Here is a 17500-nt window from a genome sequence, read left to right on the forward strand (position 1 = left end):
TGAATAAGACTAAAATGAGGAAAGGTATTAAAAAAATTCGCTGTGCCAAGATCTACCAAAAGCATCCAAAAAGGTAGCCCTAGGGTCTGGTTTCCATGAGGAATTCCTGGGTACATGTATCCGGACATTAAGGGCTGTCGCAAAGAGATCAATGCTGAAACCCGGATGCAAGACACAAAGTTTAGAAAACATCCCCTTGTTTAGCATCCAATCATGCTCTAAATGCTGCTTCCTGGGCAATCTATCAGCTAAGACATTGGTGGGGCCTGGAATATAAACAGCACTTAAGGGGAGTGGCAGTGAACAACAGAAAGACAATGGTTGCTATTAAGGAAAGCTTTTAAGTCAAGAAGCCCTACAAAAAGATTGCATGGATGGTTCTATGAAGCAATTTTTCAATCTTTTTTTTCACCGGATGGGAAACGTCCCATTATTTTTTCGTAAGCTGTAGCATGGAATTTCTGTTCAGACAAAAAATGGAACTGACATGACTTATGACGTCATAACTTTTTGAGAAGTAATTTCATTTAAAATCCATGCCACAGATTTTGTGTTAAAATGTTCTCATACTGTTCCGTTAAAAATTTGTAAACAACATAGTTAACTCGCTGAGTTTTTCGGCAGTTCTTTTTTGGTCACTTGATTTGCCAAATATGGTTGTGAGTCGTGCCATTCAAAGGTATGTTAAATAGAACACACTTAACAAAGAAACGATTGCTGTATATTTAAATGATTCGAGAAACGGTTTGGTAGTTAAGAGCCACCCCCCCTTAACCATATGTCCCTAGGAATGCACCAAGCCCAAATCTTACGAGCAGCTGTATCACAAAGCCGGGATTTGATAGTTTGAATGATTGTGACGTCACTCCCAACAGGCCTCGTTCGTTCTTCGTGTCAGTACCTGAGGGTACGGTTTATGAGATAAAATTCACTTAACTTCCCATCAAAAGGATTATTACCAGTCAGTGGGCCACGTCTAATGAACTGATCGAGGTATTCCTTGCAATACACATTAACCTTGAAGCGCAAAGAATGAATAAATACAACTTGACACATCTGGGGGTGTATGGGAAGGGTCCTAAAGTGGACCCTTCCATTTAATAACAATTAAAGAGCTTTAAGGCCTGGCCAAACGCTCGAAACATTTCAACGAAACATCTTGCAACATCCAGTTGGGCACAACATGTTGCATGCGTTCGGCCACCCTGTTGCGATAAGTTGCAACATGTTGGATGATGTTGGATCAAATTTGAAAACGGTCAAATTTTCGTGCAACGTATTGGATGTTGCATGATGTTGTACTCATTTGGCTACGTTCGCGCAACATTGTTGCACTAGGGTATGCGCGCTAGGTCCACTTCTTGCGCGCCAGGGGCCTGGGGCACTGAAACATTGACATGTTGCGTTGAAAATGCGTGCGTTTGGCCAGCCCGTTCAACACATGTCGCAACATCATGCAACAATGTTGCAAGATGTTGCGTTTAAATGCTGCGAGCGCTTGGCCAGGCCTTTAGATTATAGGACGAGAACGACTACGAGCATGAGATGTTCTCATAGAACAACCAGTGAGCGCGCGCAAACCAGCGTCATTTTGCGAGAAAAACGTGATACCGTCTTCATTTTAGTGCGAGGCAACAACACGGTAGCAGTTTTGATATTTTTCGATCAGCAAAAAAGCTCAGTTACCAGCAATAACAATAACCGAGCAACCTACACTGCTAAGAAAGAGTAACATTAATCCTCCGGGTTGTGAATCTTCTAGGTATTTTCGCTAGAACCGGGCAGTCAAATCTCGTACTCGTTCTCTTCCTATAATCTAAAGGTCCCTACTGCTGTTAAGGGGGATAACAACACATAAAATAGGAACAAACAGTAGCAATTGCAATCCGGAGAGAGAGGAAGGGTGGCGAAAAACTGTTCTAGCTAATAAAACGGACAAGTCCACATGAAATAAACGCAGAAGTGCGAATGTTACAAAAACTAGAGGCATTCCTCTCTCTTTAAGACTTGAGTTAAACTCAAATCAAACAAGTGTTATTTTCGATTAATAAAAATGTAATCATTTTATATACAGTAGTTGATGAAAGAAACAATCATCTTCATTAACATGAATTTGGTGTGTTGCTACATTTGGGCGTTATTGTAGTGCCTGACTGAGGAAAAGCCCTTTAAATGTTTTGATTTTGTGCTGTGGGCTGCTTTTAACACTACATTATTTCCTGATTTGTAGTGCCCTATGGACTGTGGAACAAGCATGTCCTAGAATGGTGGAAGCATAAAGATGATAGCAATGTGTTGTTCCTGAAGTATGAGGACTTGAAAAAGGTGAGTATGCATATCGAAGTATTAATACTAATAATAATAGTAATAATAATAATAATAATAAAAATAATAACAATAATAATAATAATAATAATAATAATAATAATAATAATAATAATGATGATGATGATGATGATGATGATGCTTTTCCTCAAAACACTCTCACCAAATAAAATTGAAGCAAAATAACACCTTTTTTGTAGTGAAATAATAAATCTCTTATTCGATGGTTTAACATACAATTCTCGCGGACATTTTGCTTATTTCTCTTATTTAACAGACCATCAAATTGAGCATAATAGACCTGATGTAGTTGTTCTTGATAAGATAGAAAGATCATGTTATGTGATAGATATCGCGTGCCCTTTTGATACAAGAGTGCTGGAAAAATAACAAGAGAAAATGGAAAAATACCAAGAATTAAAAACAGAGATTGGGAAAATCTGGAGCTGCCGAAAAGTAATTGTCGTACCAATTGTCATTGGTGCACTAGGGACGTTCTGCAAACAGTTGAAAACATCGTTGAAGAAAACTGGACTAGATTGCACGGTATTACTACAAAAAGCCTCCTTGTTGGGAACGGCAAGAATCTTGAGAAGAACACTAGACACCTAAGGCCATAGGTCGTAGCTTGATGCCTAGTTTGCAAACCACGTTAACAACATATCGTGTGAATGAACGAAATAATAATAATGATTATTATTGTTATTTATTATTATTATTGGTATAATGGCATGTGACCTCGTTTTGCAATTTTGCGCAAAATCGTAGATTTAAATATAGCAGATAGGAGCGAGACGTTGGATCTTTAAACATGTTTTTGTTATTACATACATCTTATTCGATGGTTTAACACATAATACGCACGGATATTTTGCGCGTTGCGTAGTATTCTTCCAAGCCCCGTAGGGGTGAGGAAAATTAAGAGAAATGAGCAAAATGTCCACGAGTATTGTATGTTAAACCATCGAATAAGAGATTTTTTATTCCACTACAAAAAAGGTGTTATTTTGCTTCAATTTTATTTGGTGAGACTGTTTTAAGGAAAAGCATCATCTGGCCTTCAGGGCGCGTGCGAACCATGTAAACAGCACAAAAGGCAGCCAAATGTCCTTATTTGACTGGATAAACGAAATGACGAGTGACAAGCGATCACAAACCAAATTCTCTAAAAACTCAGTCTTTGCATCATGTTGAAAACAATTTCTTACATTGAAAACTCCCGTTCAGTCCGTATTTGCTCTGTTCTAAATCGTTCAAACCGGGACAATACAGTGTATTACCGTCTCATATTTTGCGCGTTCTCTTGACCAAATTAATATGGTAAAATGACGTAATAGTGGAATAATAAAATACCATATTTATGGTTCATGGCAAACGCTAGAAATTTCAAAAAAGCTGTGGCATTTAATCAAGTAAATAACGTTGACCTGGCTTGAGCTTGCGATCCATTTGAAAACCAGCACCAGGTCAGCGTTCAACTTAAAAAAAACTGACCTCGATGACCTTTAAACTTGAGTCTGCGATATGGTGACGTGTTACTGGCCAGCGAATACCTTCTTTTAACAAGTGTCAATTAAACATAACATAACATAACATGCATGGATGTGCAATATCAAAGATGTTCCCGGCAAAAAACGCGGGTTGCACCACAGAGTTTCACATTGGCATACATGGAGGATTGGAAGTACGGTCGAACGGTGACCAAAACTAAATATGGTTCACCATATTTTCTTACCATTGGTGCTCTGCGCGCGCGCCTTTGGCCCTCGGAGATCCGCTATGAAAATAATGCGCGTATGCTACTGTTGATGGCTACGGTGTAATTTGCCTATGATGAAAATGATGAAATTTCGAAGACAAAGACACCAGTTCACTGTGTTGTTCACCGCAAAGAAGGCAGGGATAAGTGCTCACGTAACATACAATTTTAATTTTAATTTAGCAACCCCCTTTTTTAAAGGATTTATCCAGCAATATCCGGTTGATGGCAAAGTTCCTTGAAAAGCCAGTAACTGAGGACACCGTCAACAAAATCTCCCAGCAGTGTAGCTTTGAAGAAATGGCAAAAAACGTATCAACTTTCACTGTTGATGGACCCAAACTGTTAAGAAAAGGAGAAATAGGCGATTGGAAGAACTACTTCACAGCGGATGTTAACGAACGCTTTGAGAACGAGGTTCTGAAGGAGCTGAGAGGCACTGGACTTGTATTCGACTTTGAACGTTGAGAAAAGTAATGGAATTTTTGATTCTTAACCCTCTCACCCCCCGAGGTGGCCTCCATTGATAAGTAAAATTAGGGAGTTTAAGCAAATCACTACGGATGGTGCTACTACGGCTGCCGTGACTGAAAAGGTCTGGGGAGACTACGTCTCGGTGGTCTGCTAAATTTTAAGTTTAGCAAAGCAAAATACAAGGAAACATGGGCTAAAGGTGTTTAAAATCTCTTTTATTTAGTTTCTTACCTTCAAATGGCTTCGCTGAAAGGACGATGGCCGTTGTTCGCCATGCTAGGACGAACAGATTATTTCTGAGCAAAAGCAAATGCTATACACCTTGTACAATAACAATAATTTGATGGATGAAATATACAATTTCAGAGACAAATATCTCAAAGAATATCGAGTGAAAAAGACACATGTATCTATACTCAAAGAAGCAAAATAGCATCGTATAGTATCCAGATATAAAACATCTTCACTAAATCCTCAAAGCAAACTTAACCGAAGAAAAACAACCGCGTGCTGAACTCACTTCGCCATTCCAACACCTTTGCCAAAACTTATCGTAAGTTTATAATACGGATTTACAAGCTTATGAGAGGCAACCTTGACACAATCCTTGACTTAAATTGACTTTAAAGGATATAGTATCCAACAGAATTCTTAAAATGCCGAGATGTCCGTTGAAAAGGGCCAGAGAAGCGAAATAAACCCGACGTAGTAGCCACTACGGCAAAACATCGCGACTCACGTAGTCAGATTTCACACTACGGCTGGATGCAACCGACGTACATGCGCAGTGTTTCATTTTGGGAGAAATTTACTTCCGGCAGCCGTATTAGCGCCAGCCGTAGCGATTTGCTTAAAGTCCCTATTGTCTGGCATCAGACAGAGTAAAATCTGTAAGTATCACTATTAGGAGGGGAGGGTTAAAGGGGACATAGTGTTTGAGTGGACCTTGATGCTGTTAACCTAGTCACCCCTAAGGAAGCCCCCGTTGATGAGTAAAATCATCAGATGTTCGACAGAGGAAAATCTACAAGTATCACTCTTATGAGGGGAAGGGATAAAGGGGACATAGTTTTTTAGTATAACTATTAGGAGGGCAGGGTGGACCTAGATGTTGTTAAAGAGGACAGTTTTCGAGTAGACCTATGATGTTGTTAAAGGGGACATAAAGTAGTTTTTGAGTGGACCAAAAGTTCTGCGTACCGGGCTACGCGGTGCGCAGAAACTAATTAATTCAAGTTAAAGTATGTATTGTAATTTATTCAAGTAACAAATACATTTGAATTCAAAATGGCGTCTTTAAGAAACGTTTACCGCGATCAACACTCATTGCCATCCTTCAAAGTGACATGGGACATTCCGTAACAATTACACGACCCAATATTCCATCTTAATATGACAAGCTTACCGCTGTAAAAGGAATGAAAACAGGCCGAAATAGAGCTTCAACAAGAAATAGCGTTTCTGAGCTAAGCCGCGAAAAAACCGCTTTGAAAACGGTTAGTTTTCACTTGTTTTGCTGGGTACCACTACGCCACAACTCTAAAAAATTCGACTTTCCGGGAGCTTTTCTCGTTAGTCTAGTGGATATCGGAAACTGCAACGAGTAGCCTTCGATCCGGGTTCAAATCTTTGACTCCCTTATTGTGAATCTTCTCTGCTTGTTCAAAATGTTTGTTTCTTTGAAGTAAATTTGAAATTTGAAATAGATTTTACGTCGTGTAAGTTGAATAAAAAGGGAAATGTCCGTTTGAGGGATGGCCATGACTGCTGAACGTCTACCGCATACTGCGTAGCCAGCAACTAAGACAGCTTCTTCTCTCGCATATATTACTCGCTGCGTACCGCGTAGCCACCGTTCTTCATTAAGGGACTCGATGTACAAGTGGCAGGGTATTCTGCAGTTACTCCACAGATGTTGCTACGGTCGGGTCACACATGCGGCTCAACCGCTCAAACAACAAAGCACCATTAAATGCAAACGCAAGGAAATACACGTATAGACTACAGCAGTGCAGAAACATATGTCAGTGCTGGAAAGGGAAAATTTTTCCTTCTCACATTTGCTGTTGTGTTTGCATCTAAAGCAGGCAACTCAAATGCAGGCCCAAGGTTACAATACCAGGTCCATTCCGCCCATACATCTCTAATACTTTGAGGGAAACTCCACTAAAACAAGAAGATAACTTTAAAATACTGAACATAATGCTTACCATCAAAATTTCTCGATTTTTTTTTCTTTAGTATCACCCAACTAGTGAACTAATGCAAATGCTGCATTTTGATTGGCTACGCTACTAGAGGACTATTAGCAATTACAGTCCTCGAGTAGTGAAAAGCGTGACGCTTTCTTTCGTTTTATTCCCAAATAAATATTTCTTCAACTTGCATTTGCTAACTTTATTATTGCCTTTTCTGTCCGACTAGTTGGGTGATACTAAAACAATTAGACCCTTCGCCCTCAAGGGCCACGGGTCAATAGCCCATTCGACTTCGCCTCATGGGCTATTGACCCGTAGTCCTTGCGGGCTACGGGTCTAATTGTTAATTAATCACTTCAAGTGTAACCAGTCAGCGCAGAGAATTTTCGTTAATTACCAATGTAATTATATACTAAAGCTGCATAGTGAGATTCATGACAATTTGCATACATGTCACTCAAAGCCTACATGTATCACTCTTTGGTTCACTCGACGGTTCTGGATAAGGTAATGGTTGGTAGTTCACTTTGTGATGCCTACCCCAGGTAACATGAATATCATTACGAATGACCAAGTAGAGTAATCATGATAAAAGAACATTCTCGTCACCAGAGCCTCGGATCGACCCAAGGCTCTGGGAAACTCTATGTAGGAGAAGATGTGCCGTAGGGTTCTTATAGCCAAAAATTGGCTATTTGAACCTTACGGTGCCTGCTAACTCCTCGTGCTAACATGAATGCACAAATTAGAGACACGAAAACCAATGAGCAGACACTTGTTTCAGGGGTTCCCCAGAGCTCTTCTCTCCCTCAGTCAAGAGCTCTGGGGTCGAGATTTGATAAAAGAAATGTCAAGAAGTGCCATTAGTTTTTTAAAAATCACAGACGTTTCGGGTGTAGAAGTTACTCCACAAATTCTTTCCTAGCGCATTTAACACAACATCGCATCTTCGTCAAGTTTTTTCGCTCGTATTTCGTATTTCCAAACCTTTGGAGTTTAAGGAATGTAATAAAAAATATATTCCATTGCGCTTGTTGGATATGAGACTGGTTATAGCCAACTCATATCCAACGCGCGTTCATGAAATAATTGTTAAGTAGCTGTATGAACAACCCTCCCTGTTGAAGCCCTAGGCTGCCATTTTGAAAATTAATCCCAATTCGCTTGCATAACTTTCGTTCTTTGCTGTGCATTTTACCTGCCAACGTCGCTTAAGTTTATGTTTCTGTGTGCTCTTCCCTTTGCGTTTGTGTTCCATGTGTTAACCAGGCTTTATAGAATAGACTACAAGAAGCAGGCTTGGCGCAATGTGTTTCAAGATGCTCCGTTAAAAACTAAATAGGACCTCACACAGTTAAGGTTGATCAGAGGTGGTTTTATTTCACATGGTGAACACAGTCGTGAAGATGGAAATTTAATACGCTTTGTCTCTAGATCGTTGATATTGTAACATCCTTCCCTTTTTTATGAGGTCGTGAAAACTCATCGAGAGACAGAAAACTCAAAATTTGTGTAGTAAAACTAGCTTTAAGTGACTAGTATGTCATAGTCCTGGTAAAGTAGTTAGTTCATCAAGAGTTCATCAAGAGTTCATCATATCACATCACAATAGGTGCGAATACACACACCATGGTAAATGTCATTTCCCATGATAAATTATCCCGCGTTGCCTCACACTTGGGCTTTAGTATATCACGTTAACCAGTGATCACAAGTTACGAAGATTAACGAGGTAAAAGAAATGTCAAGCAATTTATTGGCAGGAAATTTAATAGCAAACAAATCTTTATTTATGCACAGATAACATTACAGAAGCATTACCCGCAACTAGCAAAGCTATTCGAGGCGAGAATATGGAATTAAGACCAACACTAACTGAGGAAAGGTTAATCACAACTTCATTAGCATCGTGATTGGCTCTTGTACCTCGGGCATCAAAACACCCTTCCAACTTACCACGTTAAATGTCATGGCCGCTTCGTTTGATCTTTTTGACGTATCCATGGAAATTTACCACCGGAAATTTACATTGGGAAATGTCGGTCACACCCACTAAATGCAGTTTCCCGTGGTAAAAGGGTCATTAACGCGGTGAAAGTGCCCCGTTTAACCGCACCTATTAGGGAGCTTAAGCACGCGCGTTTTTGGACGCGGACGGCAACCGGAAGAGAACATTTCGCGTATCAGGACAGTGGTGTCTCCCGGATGTTTATACTAATGATCTCTAATAGAGAAAAGATACTTAGCAATGTAAATGTGGTTGTGTAAAGACAAGTTAAAAGGGAAAACAGCTCACTTCCGGTTGCCGTCCGCGTCTCAAAAACGCGCGTGCTGTCGTGGAACAGAGCATTGACAGAAAGACTTGGGGAAAAAACATTGGTGTCCGTATCAATCAATGAATCAATTTGAGTGTCAGTAAAGTATCTAGCGAAGGACAGTACCCTCAGATTGGGGACACTTAATTAAATTTAACTAATTCTAAAATTAACAAACATCCTATCCATAGTCATCAAGTTAAATCCTGCGTTTAAAACTATTAACAAGTAAAATAAAAGTTAAAAAGTTTTTACAGACTCGGAGCTAAAAGTTAAAACGTAGGAAATATTTCGTCCGTTTTTTAACCGGACTTCATCAGTCAATGATATGAATGTTAAAAAGATGAAGTTTAAAAAGGGGTTTTTAACGCCTATTGGGAGTTAGAATTGTGTCATAGATAGCTGCTAATTCGTAACCATTGTCTCTGTTTAACGCCGGTTTCGTAAGTTTAATTTGAATAGCTTCCTTTATCCTGTGTTTGAAGGTGTTAACTTCGGTTGATAGCACTTTTGTCTTATTTGGGTCCACCGAGTGACCCTCCAGGCGACAATGCTTGTGAATAGCTGATAAACTTCTTGATTGGTGTTCTTTCACTCTGATTTCCAGAGAGCGGGCCGTTTCGCCAACGTACTCCTTGTTTCACTTCTCACAATGGATCTGGTACACAGTACCGCATTTCTTGAGATTGACAATTGTGTCCTTGACACGTACCAATTGTGATCTTAGAGAATTGACGGGTTTATGAATAAGTGTAACCTCGTGTGACTTGAAAGCTCTTTGCAGGCGTTCCGAGATTCCTTTGATGTATGGCGTTTTGAGGCTCTTCGGTATCTTCTGTTGTAGATTTTGGATGTGGTATTGTTAGCATCCATTCTGGATAGTTATTCATTTTTAGAGCTTGCTTGACGTGCTGTGTTTCTCTAGTTCTGTCATCGTTTTCCGTAACCAAGGTCTGAGCTCTCAACATCAGGGTGTTAACCACAGCTCTTTTGTGTTGTAGATGATGGTTTGATTGGAAGTTTAGGTACTGGTCCGTGTGCGTAGGTTTGCGGTACACGGAGATCTTGGTAGAACCATCTTGGTTAATACTCACACAGGTATCAAGGAAAGGAATCCTGCCATCCTTTTCTTGTTTCGAAGTGAACTGGATATGTTGGTCAATGGAGTTTAGATGTTCTGAGAAGGAATCAACGGCGTTTTCGTGAATCTTGGCCATCGTGCCATCGTGTTCTCTATAATATTGTTGGTTCGTTTGAATTTTACCTACTTGTAACGAACATTTAATCTACAAAGAATCATTGTATTGCTAGTTCCGGAACATGTTCCGAAAATTCAAAAGTGTGGTTGTACTTTTTAAAATATTAGCAACACTTGTGCTATCCAGACCATTTGTAAGTAAGTTGTAATATAAAAAAAAATTAAAAATAAAAAATAAAAATAATAAAAATAAAAAAGGAACAAAATCGACCATTGGTGAGAACGCGTCTTGAGCCCGGGATCCCCGGTTCTCAAGGCAAGCTCCCTAACCATTGGGCCTCAAATGCAACCAATCAGCGCAAAGAATTTTCAATAATCACCTATGTAATTAAACTAAAGTTCATTATCGTTGATATCATTATCATTATCATTATCGTTGATGACAACCAGTATCCCTGTCATAATCTCTTGTTCACTTATTGGATCTTTTTGGCCTTTATGGCACAATTAACCAGGACAGTTTCAATGATTTCATTATCTTTAAGTAACCCTAATTCCCCTCGCTCAAGTGATTCAATTCCCTTCTCAATTTCCTGATAGGTCATCTTGTACATAGGACTCATAAAACGACCTCGCAACATGCTATAAAACTTTGACTTTGTAAAACCACACTTGTATTCCATCTCTGACGTTTGTACCTCAAAGTTGACTTCTTCAAGCAGCTTACAAATTTCTTGGATCTTTTCAGGGGAGTTTTGTTCGGGAATACTTGTCGCTTGTCGAAACAACTTGTAACAGGAAAGACTCCGAAATATCCAAACGAGACACATCCCATCGGAGCAAAGCGATCGTTCCACAGCCTTAAAAACCGGAAGCGGGTCTAGCAAATGATGAACTGAATATTTGAACAACACACGGTCAAAAGAACCGGGAGGCAAAGCATCCTTGAAAAATTCTTCTCCGGTCTTCAAGACAGGAATGATACCTTCCCTCCCCTTAGCTTTCTCGAGCATTTCTGCGCAGGGATCAACACAAGTTATTGGATTCTTCAGTCGAGCAAATTTTGACATTTTTTCTGCGAAGCGTCCAGTCCCACCTCCGATGTCGACTATCACGTGATCAGGGTGTAAGTCTAAGCTCTCTATAGCACTCTGAACTTGTACGTCTTCAAATTCCAAGTAGTAATGGTCATAACTATCAGCTAAATTACAGTAATGATCTAAAAAACAACAACAAAACATGTTTTCTTTTAATTAATAGACATTTACTAGCATTGAAAGCAAAAGCAATATTCATCCCAACGGGATATAACTGGAGAACACGTTCTCGCCAATGAATTCGCGATTATCCTGAATTTTTAATTTGCTTTGAATTCACTAAATTCGTGAATTTTGGACACTGTGTCCCAGGACTTGAGGTAGAAGAAAAAAAAAAGGAAATAAAAAATGGTATTCATGGATTGGATTTGAACCAGGCGTTTCTACTCTGTAGGAACCGCTTCTCTCCGCTTTTCCCCTGAAGATCAAGACACCGCATTTTTCAAAAAAGCATACTACCATAAAATATCGCCGCTGAAGAGTTACCCTAACCCGAACCCTAAGCTAGATTAATAATTTAGGCCTAGGTTTTGATTTTAAAATGTTTAGCTTTGTCGTGAAATTTCGTAACTTTTGCAGTGTTTAATGTTGTTTGTTGACGAGTGATAACACAGCATTCTCAAGTGTACTAAGGCTTGACCAGCCTAATTATTATGCATATTTTTATTTGAAGGTAAAGCATTTCTCCAGGGCCAATGAAACTTGGTAGGCAGTTAGTTATCGGTATTATTATAACTTTTCCAAAATGTCCCGTACCACTTGTAACGTGACCCGAAATCGACTTATAACAGATATATTTTTTTACTCAAAAATGGAAAACATTGAGCTTCATTATGTCAATCTTGTTTCTTGATTATTCGATGACCCCCTCTAAGGGCTTTGTCATGCCGCCTTTTAATCATGTCCAATGAACAATTGAGGAAAATAGATCACGTGACATGATAAACATCCAAATATCTTAAAAGGTAAATACGGAGTACTACATTAAAAGGCGGCATTCGGTAGGCAGAGTTGTACTTAACGTGTTAATGACAAACGTTTTCAAAATTTTGAAGTATAAATGTTCCCCATTTTTGAGTAAAGGATATAAACGTTATAAGTTGTTTTAGGGTCACGTAACCAAAATGCGATGCAAAATGTTTTGGCAAATTAATAACAGCACCGATGCTTCCCTTCAAATAAAAATAAGCATAATAATTAGATTGGTCAAACCTTAATACACTTGAGTTATCAAATAGTGTTCTAGTAGTCGAGTGGTTAGGTGACGGGTGAATGAACATTCCCAGGTTCGAGTCCCATGTCCATACACTTGGGTTTCCTTTCCAAACAAATATGACCATTTCCCATAATCCATATCAAGCCTTCAGTCTTCTGAGTTTACGGTAATAGTGAATTCTAGGCAAATTAACAATTCAGGATAATCGCCAATTCAAGGGCGAGAACGGGTTGAACTGGAATTTACAAGTGACCAGCTCTCGTCTCCAGAACCCGATTTTCTTTCGGTCAGCACCAAGAAAGCAGACTCTGGTCAGGGCCAATTTATGCGCACTCGCAGTGAAAGTCGATAGCTTAGTTGATAGCTCAGTTGGTAAAGTAGTGCTGCATAATCGCACCAGCACGATCTCTTCATTGAATTGTTAATTTGCTTTGAATTCACTATTATCTTGAATTCAGAAGACTTTGTCCCGGGACTTTCGGTAGCAGAGAAAATAAGGAAATAAAAAATCATATCCATGGATTGGATTTGAACCTGGATTTTCGACCCTATAGAAACCGTTCCTTTCCGCTTCGCCACTAGAGATCAAGACAGCGTACTCTCAAAAAATCAATTTTTTAGGCTCCCACAGTATATCGCTGCTGAAGAGTAATTAGGCCTTAGCTAGATTAATGATTTAGGCCAAGCTTTGATTTTAAATGGTTAGCTTTGTCGTGAAGTTTGGTAACCGACCTTTTCCAGTGTTTAATATTGTTTGTTGCCGAGTGATAATAGAGCGTTATCAAATAGTCTTTAGAATATTGTCCCAGAGCATCTCGCGGTGTGGTATTTAAGTGGTTAGGTGACGGATTAATCAACTTTGCCAGGTTCGCGTCCTATACACTTGGATTGTCTGACCATTTCCCATAATCCATACCACGCTTTCAGTCTTTTAAATTCACGATACTAGTGAATTCAAAGCAAATTAAGAATTCACGATAATAGTGAATTCAAGGTAGAGAATGGCTTGTTTTGAAAGTCCATTTTCGTAACTATTGGCAACCACTGTTGTTCCGGCAATGTCTGAGTCTGCGTAGACTAGTCGGAAGTCCGTGATACGCGAGCTTCCTGCCTTTGAACTGGCCAGAGTCGTCCCTGTTCTTGGTGCTAACCAAAAAGAAAGCCGGCTCTGGCTCAAATTGCCTAAACCAAGAGAATATAAGTTAGGAGAGCGAATCCCTGTGTCCCGTGAATAATTATTCGAAATTTATTTTTAGCTGGCGCCCATGCTGCGAAAGTTATTTTTATCTGTTGTTACCATTGCGGTATTTGAAATACCATGCAATATGACAAGGACTGATAATAGATTTAAAATAATTTTCATCGGAATACGAACAATTGTTGTTAAAAAAAAAAAAAAAAAAAAAAAGAAAAACTGTGGAATGAGATACCAACTAAGTACCGAACACTACCAAAACCCATTTTTAAAAGGAAAATTCGTATGATCTTATTCAATATATTAGAATCTGAAGACTCCTACGAAGACTTAGAATCGATAATCTCAAAAGTTAGCAAATACTCTTAATAGCCATCATCTTTGCTTCGCTTATCTTATCTTATTCATTTTGTCTTATTTATCTACCTCTCATAATATACTGCGTTGCCAATCTCAATTACATAGCTAGGTGTTTCTTTAGACTTAATCTGTTTTCGTATTTACTGTGTGTATTTTCTTCTTCTTTTACTGATTATCTTGGCCCGCCTCGATTAGCACTGCTACCTGCGAAGCCAGGGGAATAAGGACTTATTGTCAAATAATAAAATATTGTTGTTTGTTGTGGGGAATTCGCTCTCGTATCTCATACTCTCTTGACCTAATTACAGGCGATTCATGGGGTTATCAGTCTTCGCTGTTTTTTTAATTCGCTGGAATGGAGTGCAGAGCGGAAAACGGTCAAGAGTTAGTGGATTGAGGTAAACGCACTCTAAAATTCGCTTTTATCTCGGAGGAGTTATCCACACTACGTAAGAACTTACCTCTCAAATCATGTTGCTCAAGGGTGCAATTTGCGTCAGCCATGTTTTTCCCCAGTACAACAATGACCACTTACAACTTTGACTTTCAACGAGAGCTGGAAGAAAAATGTCAATGGTGTTAATTAATACCGGGTTCGATTCCCAAGGTTAGGGTCACTTGTAGGTTGAGTTTGTTGGTTTTTTACTCTACTCCGAAAGGTTTTTCTTCGGGTTACTCCGATGTTTCCTTTCCTCAAACATCAATGTTTGATTTTCCAGATAAATGCGAGGATCACTTCTCCCTTTCAAGGATATATATTTTTATGATTATCAAATATTGCGAGTATCCTAATATTTAAGAGTTCTCTAAGGTAGGGCAAGGGTATTTTTCAGAAGGCCGAACATCGTCTGCAGTAATTAGGTCTAAGTCCTGATTTCTAAAGGGTTAGCATTTTAGCTATTGTAACGTTTTCGTACAGTTACAGCCTTCAAATACTGATTTTATAACGTTCACCAAATACCCTTGCGAGTAACGTTAATATGCTGTTCTGGTAGGTAGTAGCCAAAAACGTGTCGGGGTGTGTCTTTCTTTTTCAAGGTTTTTGCTTCAACTTTTGTCGTTATTCTCCTGTGGCACTTATTTTCAAGTGCGCGGCATCTGTCCTTCATTTATGGTGGAAATTAGTTCAAAAGATAATAATGATACTAAGGAAGCTACGAAAGGTCTTAGGGGCATCTTAGTTTGTTTTTCGAAATTACTGGGAAGACACTTTGTTGCCGAAGTAATGAAATTGGAGTTTTTGCGGGGAGTATATGCTAACTCCCAGACACTGAAGAATCGCTGAGCTCCACATTTTAGGACAATATTTGAAGCCTGGTTTCCATATGATCTGCAACGGTCTGCGATCGGTCTGCGATACGATAGCAGATAGGTCTGCGCCACGTGGCAGACATATCGAAACATTTGTCCCCGGCGTCTGCAGCAATCTGCGGCACACGGTCTAGATGATCGGGAAACTTGATACTAGGGTGCGTTTTTCTGGGAAAATCCGAAAACGGATTCTTGACTTCAAAAACGGATTTTGCGGTTTTTTTGGAGAAATCGAAAAACGGATCATGAATCCAAGGTATCCAACTCGAGGAGGATACTTCGAATCAAATCTAAATCCGGATTTTTGAGATTCACCACTTCAGCATTTTTTTGGGAAAAGATTTGAAAAAGGTATTTTTGACAAGCGGTTTTCCATGCAAAAATGATACACAACAGCTACCGTACACAACAGTTAAGCCCAAATGTTTTTCTCATTTTTACCGCACGATCGAAGACACCAATAGGTCGGAAATGGTTAGGTTTCCTGCCAATTGCACACCAGAAATTACACTAAAAGTTTCTTGACAGCAATAATATTGTTACTCCCTTTCCTATAGCTAAAAAAGTAAACTGCAAAAATACCCTCTGTAATCGATTTGTACCTTAGCACGCAAGTTTTGCGTCATTTCTTTTCATTGATCTCGAAGGTTTTTTCAGTTGAAGAATTTCTCCAAAGCAAACCAGTTTAGGGCGGTGCCTACTAATGAAAGATATTTTTGCCCCGGTGTGTGATTATGCACGAAATGTAGATCTTAACAAAATGATATTGAAATCCAAAAAGAAAATTGGGCGTAACCACGCATTTTTCAAAGATAATTCCTGAATAATATTTGTAAAAAACTTTAAAATACAAAGCAAATTGAAGCTTAATTATCTCTCAAAAATGCATGGTTACCCCCAATTTTCTTTTTGGATACCAAGAGTACTTACTAAGATCTACTTTTTCCGGATAGTTTTGAACCGGGCAAAAATATCCTTGTATTAGTAAGCATCACCGATAGGAAATCCGAGTATCTCGAGATGCGCAGAGCGTATGCGCAATAACAATAGTAGGCGCCGTCCTTAACCGCTAATTTTTTGTTTTTGTTCTGTTAAATTGCAAGCAACTTACGGTTTGTTTGTTTGTGTTATCATAGAAAATAATCCTTTTTCGGATTTTGCGTTTTTTTTTGTTTTTTTTTTTTGACGCTGAAGAATCCATTGATCCGAGATCACAAATCCGTTTTTGGATTTTCCCGAAAAAACGCACCCCTATTCTTCTTTCCCGACCATTACGACGCTTCCAACCAAGACATTTTTAATAGAAACGTGTGCCTGAGATGATCTGTGTTCTATTGGCGACACACTATTGTACGCCTTAAAACACGTGTCATATCGTGTCCAATCAGACTTAAGGTAAGTGCTTGGCGCCATTTTGTTGGAAATCCTCGAGCGGCGCGCCTTTTTCTCCTCGCTTCGCGGATGCTTCACAAAGAATTAGTGGTACGCTTGCTTGCGATCCCTTCAGATTAAATGGAAACATTTGCCTGTGGTGTTTACGATCGTCTGTGATAGGACCGATGCAGACAGCTTCCGATCGTGTTGCAGACCGTTGCAGGTCATATGGAAGCCAGGTTAATAATAATAATAATAATAATAATAATAATGTTTTTTTATAAGGCGCAAATTCAACAATACAATTTTCAAATGTGTCTCACATATATGAGCAAAATATAATACTAAAGAATTTAGATATAAAATTAAACTAACTAACTTAACGTATGTGTGTAAAATATATCAAAGCTTTTCTTTGGACGCTTGAAAAAAAAGTGCAGTTTTGAGTTTCTGTTTAAAAGTAATAAAGTTCGACGAGCTCCTGACGTAATAAGGAAGAACATTCCAAAATTTCGGTGCCGCTCCCATAAATGCTCTATAGGACGTTTTCAACCAACCTCAAGGGACACCCATAACAATAGACAAATGTACGACATCTGGTGGACGGACAAAAAAAGCTGATGAGAGATCTTTTGTTTTCGTCCACCAACATGGCGGCGATGACGTCACGTGAAAACC

General features: G+C 39.1%; 1 protein-coding gene and 1 pseudogene across 2 annotated transcripts in view; one reads left to right on the top strand and one right to left on the bottom strand.

The window, feature by feature from the left end:
- Positions 1–17500, top strand: part of LOC138057261 (sulfotransferase 1B1-like) — a 64965-nt pseudogene that overhangs the window by 4561 nt on the left and 42904 nt on the right.
- The window catches only part of LOC138057263 (uncharacterized), a 13839-nt gene continuing 4020 nt past the window's right edge, over positions 7682–17500 (bottom strand). For both annotated transcript variants that reach the window (XM_068903305.1, XM_068903306.1), the window contains exons 3-4: positions 14599–14693; positions 7682–11488 (exon numbers count right to left, since the gene is read on the bottom strand). In XM_068903305.1, coding sequence (XP_068759406.1) covers positions 10746–11488; positions 14599–14641 — 786 coding nt within the window. In that variant the 5' untranslated portion in view covers positions 14642–14693 and the 3' untranslated portion in view covers positions 7682–10745. The remainder of the gene's footprint in view (positions 11489–14598; positions 14694–17500) is intronic.

The sequence above is a fragment of the Montipora capricornis genome, chromosome 7 (genome assembly GCF_036669925.1).
Source record: "Montipora capricornis isolate CH-2021 chromosome 7, ASM3666992v2, whole genome shotgun sequence".
Taxonomy (NCBI): Eukaryota; Metazoa; Cnidaria; class Anthozoa; order Scleractinia; family Acroporidae; genus Montipora; species Montipora capricornis.